The sequence below is a fragment of the Elaeis guineensis genome, chromosome 8 (assembly GCF_000442705.2).
Source record: "Elaeis guineensis isolate ETL-2024a chromosome 8, EG11, whole genome shotgun sequence".
NCBI classification, from domain to species: Eukaryota; Viridiplantae; Streptophyta; class Magnoliopsida; order Arecales; family Arecaceae; genus Elaeis; species Elaeis guineensis.
Window position 1 is genome coordinate 1,148,048 of NC_026000.2, and position 19,312 is coordinate 1,167,359.

Genomic DNA, 19,312 nt, shown 5'->3' on the forward strand with positions numbered 1-19,312 from the left:
AGGTACCGGCATGGACACGTCGCTGCATGCATGGACACGTCGCTCTTTGTAATCCACCATTTACTTGGTCTCTTTGATGAACGGTCCCAAACAAATGCTCCTCGTTCCAATTGTATCCAGGTATCTTCGGCTGCAAACAAAATTCGCTAGAAATCGAGTCTTATCTGATCACCGAATTTTGTGGCCATGGCCTCTCTTTGCTCTACTAAGAAATAAAATCTCAGTTGTGTCAACTAGCAATTTTAGAAACTGTACGTCACTTCTAGATAAACCATGAGGGATGGAGAGGGGTGAGAGAGAGAGACATTGCATTAGTATGTGAGCTTCAATAAATCAGACATTACTTACATTGACAAATGTTATAGTTCACTGAATTAAAACTAGATCTTCTGGGTTGATCTTTCTTATCTGGCGCCTTGCCAAGGGCCGAGCATTCTGGATCAAACCCACAGTTGCCCGCTAGAAAAAGTAGATCTTTCTCGGCTGCACCTACTCAATGGGAAGTTGACAAAAAATGTGCCATGGTCTTTGGATTTTTCAACACCATACAGTAGATTGGAATACAAAAAATCATAAAATAAATATAAATATATCAAAATGTATCTTAGAGCTTGGAACAGCTATTGATGATTGCTGTAGTAGTATCACATGGAAGAAGAAAATATAAAAGCAAGGTAGATCTTTTTCTTTTTCTCCTCTTTGATGCATGTCTTCTCAATAAAATAGATGCTTTCTAATAATATAGAGATCTTGATGTCCTAAAATTTTTCGACAGGCAGATATATAGAAGTATATTAGGGATCTAGCCTAATTAATAATACTAATACCCACTATGAACCAAATATGACAATATAGATTGGAATACAAATAGATGCCTTCCATCATAGAGCCTATGAACCAAATCAGACAAATACTAATACCCACTATGTTACATAACTAAGACAATAAAGCCGAAAAGAATCATTATGATCATAAGTTAATTATATGCTTCTTAAATATTCATTCAGTATTGCTAACTGGGTAGTGTTTGACTACCATTTAACATCTAAATTATATTGTCGTGGTTCCTCTTGGCTCTTTATCTTGCCAAAATTAGTCTAACATGTGTATATTTCCATGTTGCAAGAATTGTTCTCAATGAGTTTCAAGTTGTATTGCACTCAACAGATTATATTGCTCCAGATGACATGCATGATTTTCCAACTTCATCACAAAAGAGAGCTTATATCAATTAGAAGTTGTTTAACAATAATGCTTATTTAGGAAAACAAGTGAGCTACAATGCAAAGCACAGGGAGATTCTATACCAAATTACGTGGCCCAATATTGGACGTGGATTTAGCATTTGACATTTACTATAGAGAAGCTAAACCTTTGTATCTCATCAATCAGTGAGTTCAAAATGTCATTGTTGAGGTGTATGTTTTCATTTTATTTTTCAAGTTTTCTAGACAACCGGTCAAAGCTAGCTTCACTAGAAGGTGATCCAAGGATGTCTTGTTGTACCATGTGAAGCCCAATAGTAGCATCCTTCAAAAACATTAAAGTGCACAGAGCTCGGTCCGTGGACAGTTTCTCCAATATCCGCCTACCAGCGGCTTTTTCTCCCCCCCTTTTTTTTGATGGAGAAATAATAATGGTAGCACCAAGTAATTAATCAAATTTGCTGCTAAAAGACAGTAATTTCTAGCTAGTACTGAGCAATTAGTCACATTCTCGTGACAAAAATAATGGATTCACGATGTTTAGTAGTGAGTGTTTTTAAAAAATTTGAGAAATGTGTTATGGCAATTAGTCATTCTTATGTCCACCTCACACAATCCTTGTTAAAAAAAAATATATATGAAATGCATCTCAAAATATTGGTATTTCATGCTCATGCATATAAACAACCATACCAGTTTCCCTTTAATATGGTGAAAGAGTGTACCTGATATGTTTCCTATATTATAATAACCTTTGCAAGGCTGCGCACTTAACTTAACTGGGTGGCTCTGATCATAGATGACTGTTTATATGATGCTCAGTAACTACAAGCATGTTTGATACATCAGTAGCCAATTTTATATGGAGCACGAAGAAGCTGGCACACCAAAGTCGCCGACTTTAGTGAGAATCGGTGATAGATTATGGACATCTATTACACTACTTGGAGATTACAATAGAGTAACAGATAATTTTGCTTCTCCCTTGTTTCTCCGCCTCTCCCTGGCCTTCTTCCGCTTCTCCTCCAAGAGTTCACGGCTGTGGGCGCTCTGTCGAGATCCTGAGCCATCTCCGGTGGCCGCCGTCGAGCTCCGACCATCGCGTTCCTTTGGCGGCTCAATTGATGGTGGATTTGGAAACATCTGGCATACGTTTGCCATCTCCCTCCGGAGGTCAAGAAGCCCATGCTGTTTCTTTCCTTTCTCTCTCTTCTCCATGACTTCAAATTATTTATGATGAAAGAAAAGGAGCTCCATGATCTGACATTCGTGAACTTGGACGTCGCCGAATGGAATTTGTGAAGTATATATATTCTGGTAAACTACTCACAGAACTTGCTGTCACCATTCGTGGTGTTCACATGTAAATCCAATTGTTTTTTTTTTTTTTTGGTAAACATGTAAATCCAATTGTTTAAGATGGAAGCACAGATTTTTTCTTTTGCGAAGTATATTTTGATAAATTTATTCAGAAAGCCTTGATATAGATAAAATGTGATGATGGTCATGAATGTTACTTATACATGACGCATTGGGCCCATGATCATTGTCATTGAGAGAATATATTAATTTTTTATATTAGAGTGTGCCTTATAATTTTTGAGAAACTATGCTTTTTCCTCGGAAAAAAAAAAAAAAAAAAAAAAAAAAAAGACTACGCCCTACAATTGAGTTGCTTACCAATAACCGCCCATTTGCCCTATAAGCATGCGGATTGCATCACATTCACCACACAAACAACCCTTGACACAAATTAGTGTCCAGGGTTTATAGGAAGCTAGCCTACCTTCTCGGATGTTGAGTGAATTATAATGCAAGGCCAAGTATTTATGCGGCTTCATGCACTAGATCAGATAATGAAGAGGAACAGAAGACCTCTTCGATCAAATGAAACTCAAATCCAACCCAACTTTGTCACTTATGCTGACCTGCAAGAAACATAAGATCTCGTCTATACGAAAGCTGTCTTTGTTAAGAATAAGTTATTTCAACAAACAACTCTTGACAAAAGCTTGGTGTGGGTCAATTCAACCAATGCAGAATATTAGTCACTTCACTAAACCTCTTCACAAAATAAATTGAGTCCAATAATATTTCATTTGCAGCAAAATTTTAAAATATAGTAAATCACAAACATAAATATGTTACTCTTTAGTCACAACATAAATATAAAATAATCATAAATTATATAAATTTAAAAAAATATAAAGATTATTCTATAATATGAATATATATAGAATTTATTGATTATGAATAGAAAAAAAATGAAAATATCTAGAAGAATAAAATAAAATTTTATTATTTCTCATGCTATATATAAGGGGAAAAATTTTGTTATTGAAGTACCATAAGTTATTATACATAACGAGTGGTTGCATGGAGTGAAGTCAGATCGATAGCAATTATAAGATCTATATTATTTTATTTTAGATTAAATGATTTAGTTTGTTTACCCTTGAATGAAGAGAAGAGGTAAGAGGTATATAATGCTAAATTATATTTTCAACTCTAATGAAAATATATGGCCATCATGGAGAGAGAGAGAGAGTGTTGAGTAGAGTATGGCATGTGTAGGAAGAAAAATCGTAAATGTAATTTTTAATCAACTAGCCTGTAATATTGGATTTGGATGATCAAATATCAAGAATATGATGTAGGGGCTTATAAAAATGTTCTTGTAAGTTTACATAACTAAAATGGCTTTACTATGTTTCAAGTCATCTACCGCTTAACATGTTCATTTGGAAGATGAAAAATATAAGATTTTGTATATCCTAGCATTTCTTCGTGTACTTCATTTTTATTGTCGAATAATTGAGAAAAAGTCAAAATAGGCAAATTCATATAATAAAATGACAACACCTAAGTTCTTATTATTAAATAATCTTTTAAAATATAAAGATGTTAATTACGTAGAGTTGCTCCATCAAAAAGTGTTCGGAGTCCGGATGCACTATTATACTTCAGAGAATTTTTTTCATACAGCTTTAAAATCTATATCTCAAGTTAACATCATCATTAGTTCATAGTTTCAATTTCAACAATAAGTATTTTCTTCTCGGACTTAGACCATATCAAATAGATCGTGATAATTAAAAAATAATAATTGATCATAAATTAATTTATATAGTTCCAATTAAACTAGTGGGCCACAGTTGATCATTGTTTTCCCACAATATCTAGTCATAAAGATAATACCATCTCTAATTTTATCTTTAAATATTTTTAATAATTTAAAATTTTAACATGAGATCTATTGCCAAGAAATGTTTGCTAAGATTTGGAAGTCAGGTAAAGAATAATAATTAGAAGAAATTTGGAGACTCAAATTTTCATAAAATTTATATTTATTTTTATATCTGATTGGTGTTTTTAAAATATTACGAAGAAAATTTATATGCTTACCAAGTGTGCATAGGATAATGTATTTGTGTTGTGTTTGATGAAAAATAATTATTTTTTATTTTAATATGTTCTATTTTTTTTATCGAGCGAGTTGCTTGTACACCACTTCCTTACATATCATGTCATTTAATATTTCTTACTTTCTAAAATTATGATAATAGACTCTCTAAGTTAATAAAAATTTATTGATTTATCATCCTTTCCGGTGAACAAATAATTCTATGCTTCTGCAATGCAATTTAATTAAACAAAAAGTGCTTCAACCTTCCACATGCAGCCTCCAAACCATAAAAATATAAAATAATAATAATAATAATGTGACAAATTGCATCTTTATAATCAAAGCAATAGAGTCACATCATTTTAAGTGAAATAAAATGATAAAACATGAAAATAAAAAGAAAAATCTGGAAATTAAAATTGTTCAGTTAAAACAAATCTTGTTATGCATGGAGCTACTTGTTGTAGAAAAATGAAATCACGTATCTCGACCTAATCCATATGATTGGAACATAATATCTAATGAAATAATTAAAAAAAAAAAAGCATCGCATCCAAAGTCCAAAATATCCCACGCAATGCCAGTGCCTTTCCGCTGATCTTATTAAGATGCGATATTAACAAAAATCGTAGAGCGCACAATCCCACCGGTCTCATCTTGCCATGCCAATTAGTGCGGATTACAATGCCATGTAGACTGGAATTACTCCTCTTAGCCTTCCAACCACAACAAGTACGGAGATGGATGTTGGAGTCACTACATTAAAATCCAAGTGGTTAGTTCCGCCTTTTTCTTCTTTATTTTTTCCAGAATGTTCCGCGTCAGTAAAAAGGGGAAAATGCAAAAGAGAATCCCTGTAGTTTCATCAAACCCAGGGCCCTGGTTCGGTCATTCTACAGTCCGAAACGGTGGAAAATAGGCTGGCTAACTCGGGCCTCCTTTCTTTCTATAATATTTTTTTTTTGTTTTCGTGCTTCTGCCCCACCACCCCTCCCACTCCTCTCTCTCTCTCTGCGCGCTTTTTGAAGCTGTTGTGGGAGACAGGGCAGTGGAAGAAAGGAAGTGCTCTCCTTTCTATCCTCTCCGGGTGCGGCGATGGCGACTATGGCGGCTTGACGCCTTTTCCTCCCCACTCTCGCTCTGCCGGTTTCGCCCCCTCATCCGGCGCTCCTTCCGTTGGATTCTTGAGGTATGGAAATCTCTGTTTTCCCTCGATTTTCTCGTCTTCGAGCTTCACTTGATGCTTTTTTTTTTGGGGGGGGGGGGATTTGGATCTCCACGCGGGGCTCGGATCTGCTTCTACTGAGCTCGTTTCTGATGCAAATGGGAATGCGATTCTTTCTTTCGTCGCCGGTTTGGGATCTTGGGGTGGAGAAAGTAAGATATTTTGGGGACCTGGAGTCTTTTTCTAGGGTTTTATTCTCTATCGTTCAGCAATGTTTTGAACCTGAAATTTGAAATGGGAATGTGGGTTTGTTTGGTGATGCCATCGCGAATCTGGGTTGTTTGTCTGCGAAGATCTTCTATGGAATTTTTCTTGGATTTGTGTGACTTAGTATAGATTTCTAGTGTTCCATTCTGTTTTCAAAGTGAATTTGCTTCCTTTCACTCGTGGGTCCTGAATATTACCTGGATTCATGCCGTTTCCAGTGTTTCAGATGCTTGTCGGTTGGAAAGCTGTGATGGGGAATGGAAGGGATGTCTCTGGTCTTCTTTGCCGTTATAGATCTGTGTTCGGTTTCCTCAACTTGATGTCATGCTAGTGTTTTGCGCTTCTAAATTGTTACTTGGCTTGATTTATATATTGAACACAGAGTTTGATTTCGTGTATTGCCTCACCTTTGGGACCCGGATTTTCTTTGGAGCTGTTGATATGGAGAAAAGCTGATTTTTCCTCATTCAGCATATCATTTAGGGTGTCTGAATGCCTCATTTTAGAATTTAGATCTCTTTAGAAAGAATTGAAAGTGTGGATCGGCACTGTCCTGCAAATGGTACTTTCAGGATCCTGTGATGCCTCCCTTTGGATTATATTTGAGGATATGATTCTGGGTACTCTACTATTGATCTAGGATATATTGTGTTAAATTTGGAGAAAGATAGAGATAGAGGAAAAAGAAATTGGGCATTTTCAGCCTTGCAGTGTTGGACCTGCTGATCCATCCTTTTGACTTCTTGATGTAGACAGCGCTGAGCTGTTTCACATGATTGATGAATGTGGGGTTTCGGTTTTGACATTTTTTTTTCTCTCATGTCCATTTCTTAGAGTTAAAGCTCGATATTAGTCTGACCGACCAATCTACATTATGTTATGCACGACCCCCTTTTTTCTTTTGATTAGACGTTAATTATAAGAAAAATTGAATTTATATCAATCAGCATGGCTTTTAGCATTTCTAAGCTTGCCTGCTTTTCTCATGTTCACAGAATGCAGTATGTTGATTTGATGTGACCTTGACGTTTTTTTTTTTTTTTTTGGGTCACGGAAATTAGGGCTTACTGTTCTGGTTTTAGTTTTTTTTGAATTCCTTGGAAGTAAGTCCCCATTAGGAAGGCAACCCTTCTACCATTGCATTGAATTAAATTACCTAAGCCACCCTTCAGTCCACCACGCGCAGATGCCGGTTGAAGAAGGGGGCATAGGCCAGGTTCCTCTGCACTCCAGGAATTTTACGAAAATTTCCAGTCAGTCCTTAAAGAAGATCTTTTTTCGGCATATCCAATTGATTGAGCATCTATAGCAAGAAATGTTTTCGATGCGTGCAAGCTAATAGTTTCACCTTTTCTTTTTCCCACCATCTATTATAACTGCTTAGAACTTAGCATATTGTACTCATATTCTCAGAAAATAAAAAATAAACATATGAAAAAGTTAAAAGGTAAAATATTGATTTTTTTAAACTCATTTTTATTGATTTGAATTGATACATAATGTTACCATAAGAATGTTTGGTCACAGAAGTCAGGGTTTATATAGTGATTTTGGTTTCCCACATCTTAAGAAACAATTTCCCTATTGTTTAGGCAACCTTAAGGTCTTGATATATATAAAAAAGTCTTTCTCAAAGTTTATTCTTCTGTGTCTTCTCTAAGATGAATCATCACTTCTATAAGGATTGGTGAAATTTTATGAAATTTGCACTGTTTCTAAAAAAAAGCCCAATCCACACAAGCTATCCTTGAAGATGTAATCTGTTAAATCTGGGTTAAAAGTTTTTATTTGTGGCATCTTTTTGCCATGATCAGTTTATGAGCGGCCTTTCATCATATGGCTATCTGGGATTGAGGGAATAAGGGCAGGACAGGCAAAAGAGTAGCCTAGTTTTGGTCGGCAATTCCGGATTTTCTAGATCTGCAGCCTTTCTTTTGGAACAGTTGAAAAGATCAACTTGATGGCAAAAGTGTCAAACTGGGAATTGGAAGTTTACTTACTGCAAATATTCTTGAATGTTTTTTGATTTGATCTGTTTTAATTGGATGGATGGATGGGCACTAAAGGACTATGCTGCTGGATGGGTGGGGGGTTGGATTTACCAGCACATACACAAAGCATCTGATTCTGCAATATGGAAACATGAGCTGCTAATTATTCGGAAAAGCGACCAGTTTCCCTTTTTTTTCCCAATAGAACTCGGGTGATGAGTATCAGCGTGACACGCATGAACCTACATGGTAAGTTGTTTCTTTTTACCTTTTTGGTTGATTTGATGATGTTGGATTTTGAAATTCATTGATACTATTATGTAGAGCAAGGTCCATTTTGTGAATTTTGGGCAGGCAGTAAGCATGTTTTGTTGGTATTCCAGATCTTTCTAGTTCCGAGTTTCTATTGCATGGAGATTTTCTTTTTCTTGATAAACATCTGTGTTCTTGATATCTGGATTTATATGTTAAACTTGAGTCATTGCTTTGAACCTTTTCCTTCTTTGACTTCTATTTGTGGTTCATTTTTTCAATTAGGGGCAAATCTGCATCTTAACAATTTAGCTGGATATCACCTGGCTTAGCTTTTTAAAAGGTTCATACATTAGAGATTGGAACTTGTGGGAGATTATGCTTTCTTACTATGGTTTTTGTTGAAAGCTTATCTTGTTCAGCTGCTAGTCTCCTGGACTTCATCTTCGGCTTTGAGTCAATACCTGGATAATTGTATGTTTTTTTGAAGTCGTAAACTTGTTTATTCTGACTGTATCTTGTCTTTGGATTTCCTATGGCAAATTCTCATATAAATTTGATTCATTTGACGTTAAACTGCCTGAGATATTTCAGGACTGAGGACTGCAGTTTTGATTTCCGTACGATTATTCATATGTTCTTCCTTTTTTTGAATGACCAAGATTTTATTTACGGTAGAGCAATTCTATCCATTATGGATTGATTAGATACCATCGCATCTACCAAGTCGGGTTGTTTAGGTAATTTTTAAATTTACTTTTGCATCAAAAGTAAAATGCTATCTGGTTTCTCTACCACATTATTTCTATGCAGACTAATTTTAAATTGTCTGCAAATCTACTTGATATCTTCTTTTTGCATGTGCATTCTTGTTACTGTTCTTCTTTGATCCTTGAGATCTATACAATATAAGCTTTAGTTTAACCAGAATTTTATGCTTCATCTTATCAACTATAAGAAAATTTTCTTTCCATTTGCTTTTTCGCTTTTCCTATTGTGTGTTGGTTTATCTTTCATTATCTTTAAAGTATTTTTGTTCATAGATTTGTTTATTTTATGATTATGAACTTCCAGTATTTCCTCCCCCCCCCAGACTACCCTTGAGAGCTTCATCAAGGAGTTGTCATACTAGAGTATCTTGCAGTCACCGCTACAGAGTTTTGTGTTCTTCCAGTCAGCATCAAGTGAATCATATCAGCTAAGCTTGATGGGTTCCAGATTCCCATCACATCAGCTCAGCAATGGCCTGTATGTTTCAGGCCGGCCCGAGCAGCCAAAGGAGAAGCCCCCAACAATGAGTTCTGTAGCAATGCCATACACTGGTGGAGATATTAAAAGATCTGGAGAACTTGGAAAAATGTTTGACATTCCTGTTGATAACTCAAAGTCAAGGAAATCTGGTCCTATTACAAATGCTCCTTCAAGGGTTGGATCATTTGGAGGTGGTGCTCATTCAGGGTCTGTCATGTCTAGCTCTGGTGGTCGGTCTAACTATTCGTCTGGTCCAGTTTCATCTGCAGGAATTCCAGTTACTGGGAGCTCAAGTAGACAGAAATCCAGTTCTGGACCTCTTAACAGACACGGTGATTCAGTCAAGAAGTCATCTGGTCCTCAATCTGGAGGAATCACCCCAATGGCTCGCCAAAATTCTGGTCCCGTTCTTGCAGTGCTTCCAGCCACAGGACTCATCACTTCTGGACCAATTTCCTCAGGGCCACTAAATTCATCTGGTGCCCCCCGAAAAGTATCTGGCCCTTTGGATTCCACTGGGCCAGCCAAGCTACATAGCACTTCCATTGCACACAACCAAGCTATCACTAATCTCAGCCAGGAGGTTGAAAATTCTTTCAAGAGCAATTTCCCCAAACCAATATTGTGGGCCGTGGTTCTTCTGTTTGTGATGGGGTTCATTGCTGGTGGATTTATCCTTGGAGCTGTTCACAATGCTATTCTTCTCATTGTTGTTGTCATTTTCTTTGGTGCTGTTGCTGCACTTTTCATTTGGAATACTTGTTTGGGAAGAAGAGCCATGATAGGGTTCATTGCCCGCTATCCTGATGCTGAGCTAAGAACTGCAAAAGATGGTCAATATGTCAAGGTCTCTGGGGTATGTAGCTTCCTTAGCCGCACTGAAGCATATCTTTCTTTTGAAATTGATGTTTTACTTATTGAATGGAATCCCACTGCAAGTGTTTTCTTTTTTGTGTGACCTGGCTTCTTCAAATTTTCCATGTCTTTGAGTCAGTAAATTTCAAGGTTCACTCTTGTGAAGTTTTTATTTTTTACCTGCTTTTTTTGTTTTATTTTATACCTAAAACTATGTGAATTACCAGTACTTAATTTGCTGCCCACCTTTTTGCTTATGCTCCTTTTATACATGTACAGCAAATATGATCAAAAGGTAATGAACACCTGTTTAGCATGCATGGATAGATATTTACTGCGAACTTATGTGGTTCTCTGATATATGCATGTATATACATGCTCTTAGGACATCCTTATTATCACCCATCAAACTTGCCTGCTGAACTACCTGAAGTGGCTTAAGTTCTTTATCATATCGGTGATTGACACATGTCACCAAATGATCATCTATGCAATATAGAAACAAAGAATGTTTCAAGCTACCAAGTTCTTAGAATCTCATCCAGCTCAATTTTATTCTACTGTGAAACTTTGCAGCTGTTAAGCCTATGAAAAACTACTAACTGGATAGTTGGTCTTCGCCTATAGCTCTACACTGAGACCTGTAACTGATCTTCATGGCAGGTGAGTCCATATCCTGACTGAGTTTTGGTTGAACCTGTGGGATGTCGGTCAAAGGGGAATAGTATAATCAGATTAGAGCATCTGATGGTATTATCGCTATGTTACAGAAGATGCAAATAAGATTCAAATTGCATGAAAACTTGGGTTTTTGTGCTCCTTGTAGGATATACAGTATCAGATCCATGACTTCAGGAAAATTGCACGGTGGTATGCCATGCCCTTCATACTCTTTCTGGAGTACCCAGAGTAAAGTTCAGATTTCATGTTTCTGAAACGCAATACTTCAATCTTAACATCAAAATTCCCGCTTAATGCAGAAGGACATGCACTAATTCTGAATTTCCCAACAATCTGTTGATTCTTTTGGTTTCATTTTTGATCTTTTGTTCTTTAAGTATTGAACTTAAGGGCCACCTTTGGCAAAACCTGTTTTGTTTGGGTAACTAGACACCTCATAATATGGAAACAAATACCTTTTGGTGACAAAAAATACATTTTTGCTGATTTATTTAATTATTGTTGCCTCTTGTTCTGGATTTGTTTCAGCAAATGCTGTTTGCTGGGCTGGTGTTTTCTTACCTTAATTTCTCGAATTCTGTTATCTGCCCTTTCTGTTAAAATGATTTGAATGCCTGGCATGTTATTGCAGAACTGCTTTAGGCTGCTCATTAGGCTCTGTGGCATTAGGCTGCTCGTTTTTATGACCAATGCTATTCGTCATATGAAATTACGTTAACGATAATTTGAATTCTTGTAGCTTGTTAAGGTTAGTCCTTTTTATGTCTTCTCCTATTTCTTTCATGATTTAAAATAATATTATGATTAAAAACATTTACAGGTGGTTACCTGTGGAAACATTCCCCTGGAGTCATCCTTCCAAAAGGTGCCCAGATGCGTGTACGCATCTACAAGTTTATACGAGTACAGGGGTTGGGACTCTAAGGCTGCCAATCCTCATCATCGCCATTTTACTTGGGGGCTTAGATCAATGGAGGTGAGCGAGTTAGGATTGTTGTTCTTGACAGCCTATCATGCAGGGTTAAACTTCTTGTGAAGCGCATCAATGCAATTTAGTGGCCATATTTAAACTTGTGGAATTATTAAACTGTAGTGTGATGCACGTCCTGCAGTGCCCTTTCATGACATTAAACAGACTCTTTTTAGTTGAGTGCAGAGATTGCATAAATCTGTTATTGTTAAGAACTTCCCGGTGCCTCGGGCTACTCTGAGTTGGACCTTTCAAAATTTTCTTTCATTTTTTTGCAGAGACACGTTGTCGACTTTTACATCTCTGATTTTCAGTCCGGATTACGAGCACTGGTCAAGACAGGCTATGGTGCGAAAGTGACTCCATATGTTGATGAGTCTGTTGTTGTTGACATTAATCCAAGCAACAAAGATTTGTCTCCTCAATTCCTTAAGTGGTTGGGGGAGAGGAACCTTTCAAGTGATGATCGCGTGATGCGCTTGAAAGAAGGGTAATCGGAGGCTTCTAAGATATTATAAATTTAGTAGCTCTATCTGTTTCTTTTCTTTTTTCAATGAAGACTCAAGCTTCCTGAGTCCCTGTGCTATAAGATTTCTAAACAAGATCTCTGATATCTGGGAATCTTATTCTGGATATGTTAATATATTTCCTAGAAAACCTACAATCATTAGTGGAGTTGGGGAGGGACACATGAACATGGTGAGTTATGGTAAAAGAGAACAATGCCAATCATCATATTGATGGCTGTTTAATGTACGTGGGTGAGAAATAATTATCTAGCCAGACATCTTGAAACTAACAAATGCTTCATGACTTTCCTCTAGGTATATCAAGGAGGGAAGCACTGTAAGCGTAATGGGGGTTGTCCAGAGAAATGACAATGTCTTAATGATTGTTCCTCCATCAGAGCCAATATCTACAGGATGCCAGTGGGCCAAGTGTATACTTCCTGCAAGCCTTGAAGGAGTAGTTTTGAGATGTGAAGACACTTCAAAGGTCGATGTCATACCAGTATAGCAAGTGCAATGTTGGTTGGGTGGTGGTCAGGCGTATGCCACACTTCCAGGGTTTGTTGGCATGGCAGTGACGAGTGCCTGAAAGACGACAGATTTATGATATTAAGTTGGAGATGTTTTTCTTGGCCTCTATTGTATAGCTTTCTCTGGTTTCTCCTTGTTTTATTCAGTAGGCTTAAAAGATTTTGTAGCAAGGATCTCTTGATGTGTTTTGGAAAGTAGTAGACAATGTGACGTGGGCATATGCTAGAAAATATTTGAGCTATTGTCTGAAATCAGATTTGGCCCCTCTCTCTCTCTCTCTCTGAGATGATGGGCATGGCTGATTATAAGATGCTTTGACAGATAATGGATGTAAGCTCAGGGTCTGTAAGCGTTTTGTAGCGGGACAGGCAATTAATTATGCTTTCATACAACTGGTACGCTTGCATGCTGTCTGTGCTGAAACAATTGATGCGTTATTGAACTACTATAAAAACCCCCCCTCTTAGAGCTTGGTAATAGTGAGAGCTATTATCTTGCCAGATAGGTTGGAGAAGTGCAAGTCGTGGCATTTATTTGGAGAAGAGGAGCCAGGTTATTGTTGGTACAATATTCTGGTCTCTCTAATTTTCTTCTGATATTAGCCAAATACCGTGTTTCACTGCATAAGTTTTTTTGGTTGTCCCAATGTTCTATTATTGTGTTAGGGAGATTCAACGGTGACACTGCTGTAATTAGTATCATTCTATATGATTTAAAAAAAAAAAAAAATAATACTCTTTGACATTTCCACAGTCTATATTCTGCAGGCTGCTTAAACCCAAATTCTGTTGCTTCCAAAGTTTTGGCTGATGTAGTGCTATCCTCCTCATCTTCAAGGATGTACTGACATTATCAGAATTGAGAAGCATTGCTTTGTTGACAGAAAGAACATTATACTATAACACCGTCTAGATTTGCTGTCGCATATGTTGTCCCACGCAGACGGCAGACAGCCAATTTTTTGGGGCATTACACCCCATAAGGTATAGTTCGTCCTTGGACTCGACGGTTTGCCAACGATAACTCGATTGTCTATGTTGCGCACGGTGGCTAGCATATCTCCTCAACTAGAGGCGTTCCAGATTTCAATTTGGAGCCTGAACTCGCACCCGGTCCTCGGATCCGGTCTAGGTTTGCTCCAGCCCGCGTCTACCGGACTCGTTATTGTAGTGGCCTCCGCCGACACCTATCGGCTGACGTATCTTATCCATCAACCGATTCCTTCGACTCGCGGTGCAGTGGACTTGGGCTCGGCGGTCTCCGCGTTCCACTTCGGAAAAGAACCAGGCAAACAACCGGAAAGAAGAGATGCCGACGTTGAACCTGAGCACCAACGTGCCAGTGGACGCCGTGGTGGCATCCGACATCCTCAAGGACTGCACCAAAGCCGTCGCTAAGATCATCGGCAAGCCCGAATCCGTGAGAAAGCCGGACAATCTCTCTCCTCCTCCTCCTTTCCTTCTTTGCTTGTTTGCTTTTTCATCGTTAATTAGTTATACTATCACATGTTTGATGAAATTACTCAGTGAGAGTGAGATTGCTTCTTTGATGGTTTTCCTCTCTTTGTTTTGAGTAATGCTGCCTGCCTAATTTCTCAAATTTTTGGGTTCTTCTTTATTGATTTCTTTTAGCTCGCTAAATTGGTGAATCTGCGACAGTGGGACATTAAAAGTGAGTTTTCTTGAAAAGATTTTTATTTTTTTTAATTGGATTTACAGTGTGTGATGATTTAATCACGATGGTAGATTGTGGTTTTATAGTCTTAGTTGGAATTTTTTTTTCCTTGCAAAGTTACGATTCTGTTCATTTTTCCCTGAATGGGAGTAGGTTTTGTCATATTCATTTTATCTCTCATTTTGATCTCATTTCGAATATTAGACACCCTCAGTTACAAATCTCCCAGGTGGCATGTTCCTAATATGAAGCATGTCACACTTTTCATTTCTGATGTGCCTATGTTCTCCACTTCATCATTATGAGCACAATTTCTTATACCTGAGGTCGGGTTGATGATCGATGCAGCCCTGGTTACTGGAATGTTTGGAAATTATGCGAGCACTGACCTTTTTTTGAAAAGAAATGAAGAAATTAGGCAGATGTGTTTAACTTAGCTTACTTTTCAAATTCTTATTTTTGTCGGTGGTTCAGTATGTGATGATTTCAATAAATGGAGGAGTGCCTATGGCTTTTGCTGGAAGTGAAGAACCAACGGCATATGGAGAAGTCATATCCATTGGGGGTCTTGGTCCAAGTGTGAATGGGAAGCTAAGTGCAGCTCTTGCTGAAATTCTTGAAACCAAGCTGTCAGTGGATAGTTCCAGGTTTTATATCAAGTTCTATGACGTACAGGTGAGCGAGTGATCCGAGTTCCATTTTGACTTTGATCTCTTGTTGCTTCTTTAGTATAAGGCTTGTAAGTTTCTAGAATGCTAGTTCTACTTTATAAGTTTATCTAATTTGATATTGGATTGCGGGGGCTTAGTTATGTATGGTGTTTCTAGAAACCAGTTGTGTGACCTTAATCCTTTTTTCCTTTTTTCTTAAGGAACTAGTTGCACTTAATCATATTCTTTGGTCAATATCTTGTGTCTTCTTAAGGTGGGGCTCATAGCTTCTTGCTGGTATCTGGACTAAGCATGCATGTAGAATGCATCATACGCATGTAAGGAACTAATCTAAATTGCATAATTGTTTGTGGTGTGTCTAAATGGGGTTAGTGATAAATGATTTAAAGAGAGCCATAAAGGAAATATGAAAATGTTGACAGAAAGATAGGAGAATGACATGAAATTTGAGAGTGATAATAGTGGAAGTGCAGGAGAAAATAAAAATCAGATTAGGTTCTTCATGTGGCAGAGTAAGTAGCCAACTTGAGCTTGTGGAACTGTGACAACTCTCCACATCTGGCAAGGTATAAGTAAGCAGAAGACCCGTCTATTGGACTCAGCTTCTTCAGAGTGGCCACGAGACATTGATTACATGGTTTCAAGGACTGGAAGCAATGAGTTAGGTTAATGTTGTATTGTTTACAGCTCACTTGCAGATAAGGGATGGGAAAAATTTTGAGCTATAGAATTCAAATGATGTAAAAAGGGTGAGAATAGAGTCTCTTTTTTCTCAATTATGTTAAGTAAAGAATCATGTCTGGAATGAGCTGCATAAAAAATATTGGAGCACAAAGGAGCTCTGATGATTGGAACATTCTCAAAATTTAAATACTTACATTATAAAGGAGTGCACAATATAACCATCTAAAATTACTCCAGAACCATCTGCGACATTCATGTTCTAAGGCATCCTGAAGCTTCAATCTAATGCATAAATTTATGATTTTAATATGGGAAACGACATTTTGGAGCTTCATAGTTATAGGCTTGTGGAAAGTTAAGCTGTAATTGGCTCTGACTGCCTTTCTCCATCTTTGCTAATTGTTGGAAAATATTGTAGTGTCGTATTATTATATACTAATTATCACTGTATTATTTCAACAATGAGTCACCCAAATCTTGTTTATGGTTTATTACAAATGGTTGATTTGATGCTTAGATTGTTTTATGTTTTGTGCTATATACTCTTGTGCTATTCTGCATTTTAACAGGTCTTGGGAGTTTTCCACTTTTCACCTCTAGTTCTCCAACTTTTCATGCTTTTTGACTTTTCTGAACAAAAAGTCCATGTGATCTGCATATCCACCATCCTAGTATTGACAAGCATGAACACAAATCCTCCAAGCAACTGTTGTCATGTTGGTTTGTTTTCTACCTATTGGGACAAGCACTTTACTCACAAAGTTTCATGACAAATTTGACCTCAAATAACTAATCTTGCACTATCAATCAACTGGGTCACATTTACCATTCAACAGCAACTAAAAGAACCTTTCATCATTTAAGACCTACATGCTTAATGTTGCCATCAAAAAGCAATCCTGTTGGTTAGAATTCCTAATCCATCTTTTAAACTGAAATATTATGTTCTTCATGCAATTTTAGGTAATTCTTTCTTTCCTCCTGCCTGGATAAAGGCAAGTGTATCATGCACAAGTCAATATTTACACTGTATGGTTTTTACTTGCAAAATCATTTTCATATAAGTAGGTATACTCATGACTTTTCATCCCAGCGTGCAGAAATTACTAGATTTCTTCCTATTCCCATTTGTTGAGTTTTGATTACTTGCATTATTTCCCCCCCTCACAGCGTTCCTATTTTGGCTTCAATGGCTCTACATTTTGAACAAGCAGGCCATCTGCCGCAGCTCCCATTTCCCTTCTGGGCAAGATCAGTGTTCTTGCTGTCATTTAGTGTTGGTTCTTATGTAAACTTTTTGTACTTCTATACTTCGGGAAAATTTAAAAAAGAACCGTTATTATCTGGACTGTTAGCAACATATTCGGCTGCAACTGAACTTTATTGATGTTTGTATGGAACTTTTGCCTTTTCAATTCTCACTCAATGTAATAGTTTAGCCCTTGCAATTGTCACTTAAATAAATTGATTCATGCTGTCCATTTATGTAGCTCTGCAACCAGCATATGAGAAGGGTGAGTGTCTTTTTCCAAGTTGGTTGATCGAACTTCAGACTCAGATCCTGCAGATGGAGGAGTCTATGAAGGCCTTCCACCTCCAGTAGCCAACAAAATTTATTTCGGCTAAATATCTTGGTTGGGAGATGGTAAAAGTGGATCTAATTTCCTGATTAGAGGCCACTACAGTAAGGTGCCAGCTAAATTGCTGGCTAAATCTTTTGGTTTGTGTGCCAAAAATCTCCCATTATATAGCCCATAGTTGCATCATTTCATTATAAGGATGTGAAGAATGTGGCCTGGCATCCCCTGTACATTATTATCATTCTTTTTGTTTTTCTACATAAATGAAGGCTTTCATCATCATCATCATATGTTACATAGGAAACAATAAGACGATAGTATGACATTTGGCCAGTTTGGTGACCACTAGTTCGTGTCTTCGAATGCTGTGATGTGGTCAAAAGAAAATCTTGTGGTCAGTTTTAAAAGGAGGTTAAACTGATAGTGATCTAATGAAATGATGGCTTCCCTGTGAATGTCGGAAGTTTTCTTCTTTCTTTTCTTGTTTTGTTTAAAAATTGCAGTTAATAATTAAAGTGGCTATGGTTCCCTCCCCACTTCCCATAATACATAATTTTTTGTTAAACATCCCATAATACATAATTAACATCGATTTAGGAAGCAGAATCCTGTGAACACTTGGCGGTGGTCTGTGTCTGTTTCCTCGACTCGCTTGTGGCCGAGCTTTTGCCCTGTACACCTGGCCCCAGGTTTGGTCTGGCTCTTCTGCGAACCTCAGATGGTAGTCCAAAGCAGGAAAAGAAGAACGGAAAGGTGGGCGGCATCTGAAGTTACAAAGGGCTTAGTGCTTCACTGCTTTGCTTGCTCCAGATGGCTGGTGGAGGACAAAGAAGCTGACTACTGTATCTGCCTTCTATCACCCAATTGTCTCTGCTTTAACTGCTAAAACTGGGCAGTGCTTTCGAGAATGCACCAGGAGGGTGCAAGGAGCTTTCTTCGTTCTTATTCTGATTGTGTGCCGATTAAAGTTGTCTGTACCAGGATTTCTTTGAAAGCGAAATTTGAACAACCTGCTATTGCTTGGTTGCAAAGGTCAGGTAATTGCAATGACTGCAGGCTGTCGAATCACCAAGCCGCTTTCTATCTAGTTCCTTCTTGATATTATAATCCACCAAGTACATTTTTAATCTCGTAATCTGGCTACATTGGCCTACACAATCAGACAATGGTGGCTTTCAGAGTTCAAGGTGCGTAAGTAAATGCTTTCTGAACCAAGATCGTTGTACAATTGATCAAAAATGCAAATAAAAAGGTAACTCAGCTGGGGTGCCGTATTCTCATTACTGCACCCTTGAAGCTGCAACGGCTAATTAGCACTTCCATAATCTCCACAACCATATACTACGTGGTCTCAAGAGATAGGAGATATCTCATGCACTGCTCAGCGTGAGTTGGTGTCTCGCCTCAAAAGTCATTTTGCTCACCGGTGCCACGTTTTTATAAATCCGGTCAAGGAATGATGTCATCATTTGGACCGTTCGGTGGGTGTCTGGCATCCAACCCCAGGGTATCCAGTACCCTGAGTACAGATGGGCATCACACGTGGTGGATCCATGTGGATCTAATCGTTGAGCCTCAGACTTCATCGAGGAGACCGACGTAGACGTTAATTAAGGATTT

At 37.7% G+C, this 19,312-nt stretch overlaps 2 protein-coding genes across 6 annotated transcripts; both read left to right on the forward strand.

Moving 5' to 3' along the window:
• The first annotated feature begins 5,599 nt into the window (after positions 1-5,599).
• On the forward strand, positions 5,600-17,601 carry LOC105050860 (uncharacterized membrane protein At1g16860). Of its 4 annotated transcripts, none has more exons than XM_010931054.4 (7): positions 5,600-5,800; positions 8,110-8,283; positions 9,361-10,393; positions 11,894-12,049; positions 12,322-12,533; positions 12,868-14,502; positions 17,283-17,601. In XM_010931054.4, the coding sequence occupies exons 3-6, from the start codon at positions 9,494-9,496 to the stop codon at positions 13,058-13,060; spliced, it is 1,461 nt and encodes a 486-aa protein (XP_010929356.1). In that variant the 5' UTR covers positions 5,600-5,800; positions 8,110-8,283; positions 9,361-9,493; the 3' UTR covers positions 13,061-14,502; positions 17,283-17,601. The 4 variants fall into 4 exon arrangements, with proteins under 4 accessions (XP_010929356.1, XP_010929355.1, XP_010929358.1 ...); XM_010931053.4 differs by having other exon boundaries at positions 9,380-10,393; XM_010931056.4 differs by lacking the exon at positions 8,110-8,283.
• On the forward strand, positions 14,297-17,980 carry LOC105050858 (uncharacterized). 2 transcript variants are annotated; one of them, XM_073242542.1, is made up of 3 exons: positions 14,297-14,502; positions 15,232-15,432; positions 17,603-17,980. In XM_073242542.1, exons 1-3 carry the CDS (start codon positions 14,392-14,394, stop codon positions 17,651-17,653), a joined length of 363 nt encoding a protein of 120 aa, XP_073098643.1. In that variant the 5' UTR covers positions 14,297-14,391; the 3' UTR covers positions 17,654-17,980. The 2 variants fall into 2 exon arrangements, with proteins under 2 accessions (XP_073098643.1, XP_010929354.1); XM_010931052.4 differs by lacking the exon at positions 17,603-17,980 and adding an exon at positions 17,283-17,601.
• Positions 17,981-19,312: the final 1,332 nt, after the last annotated feature.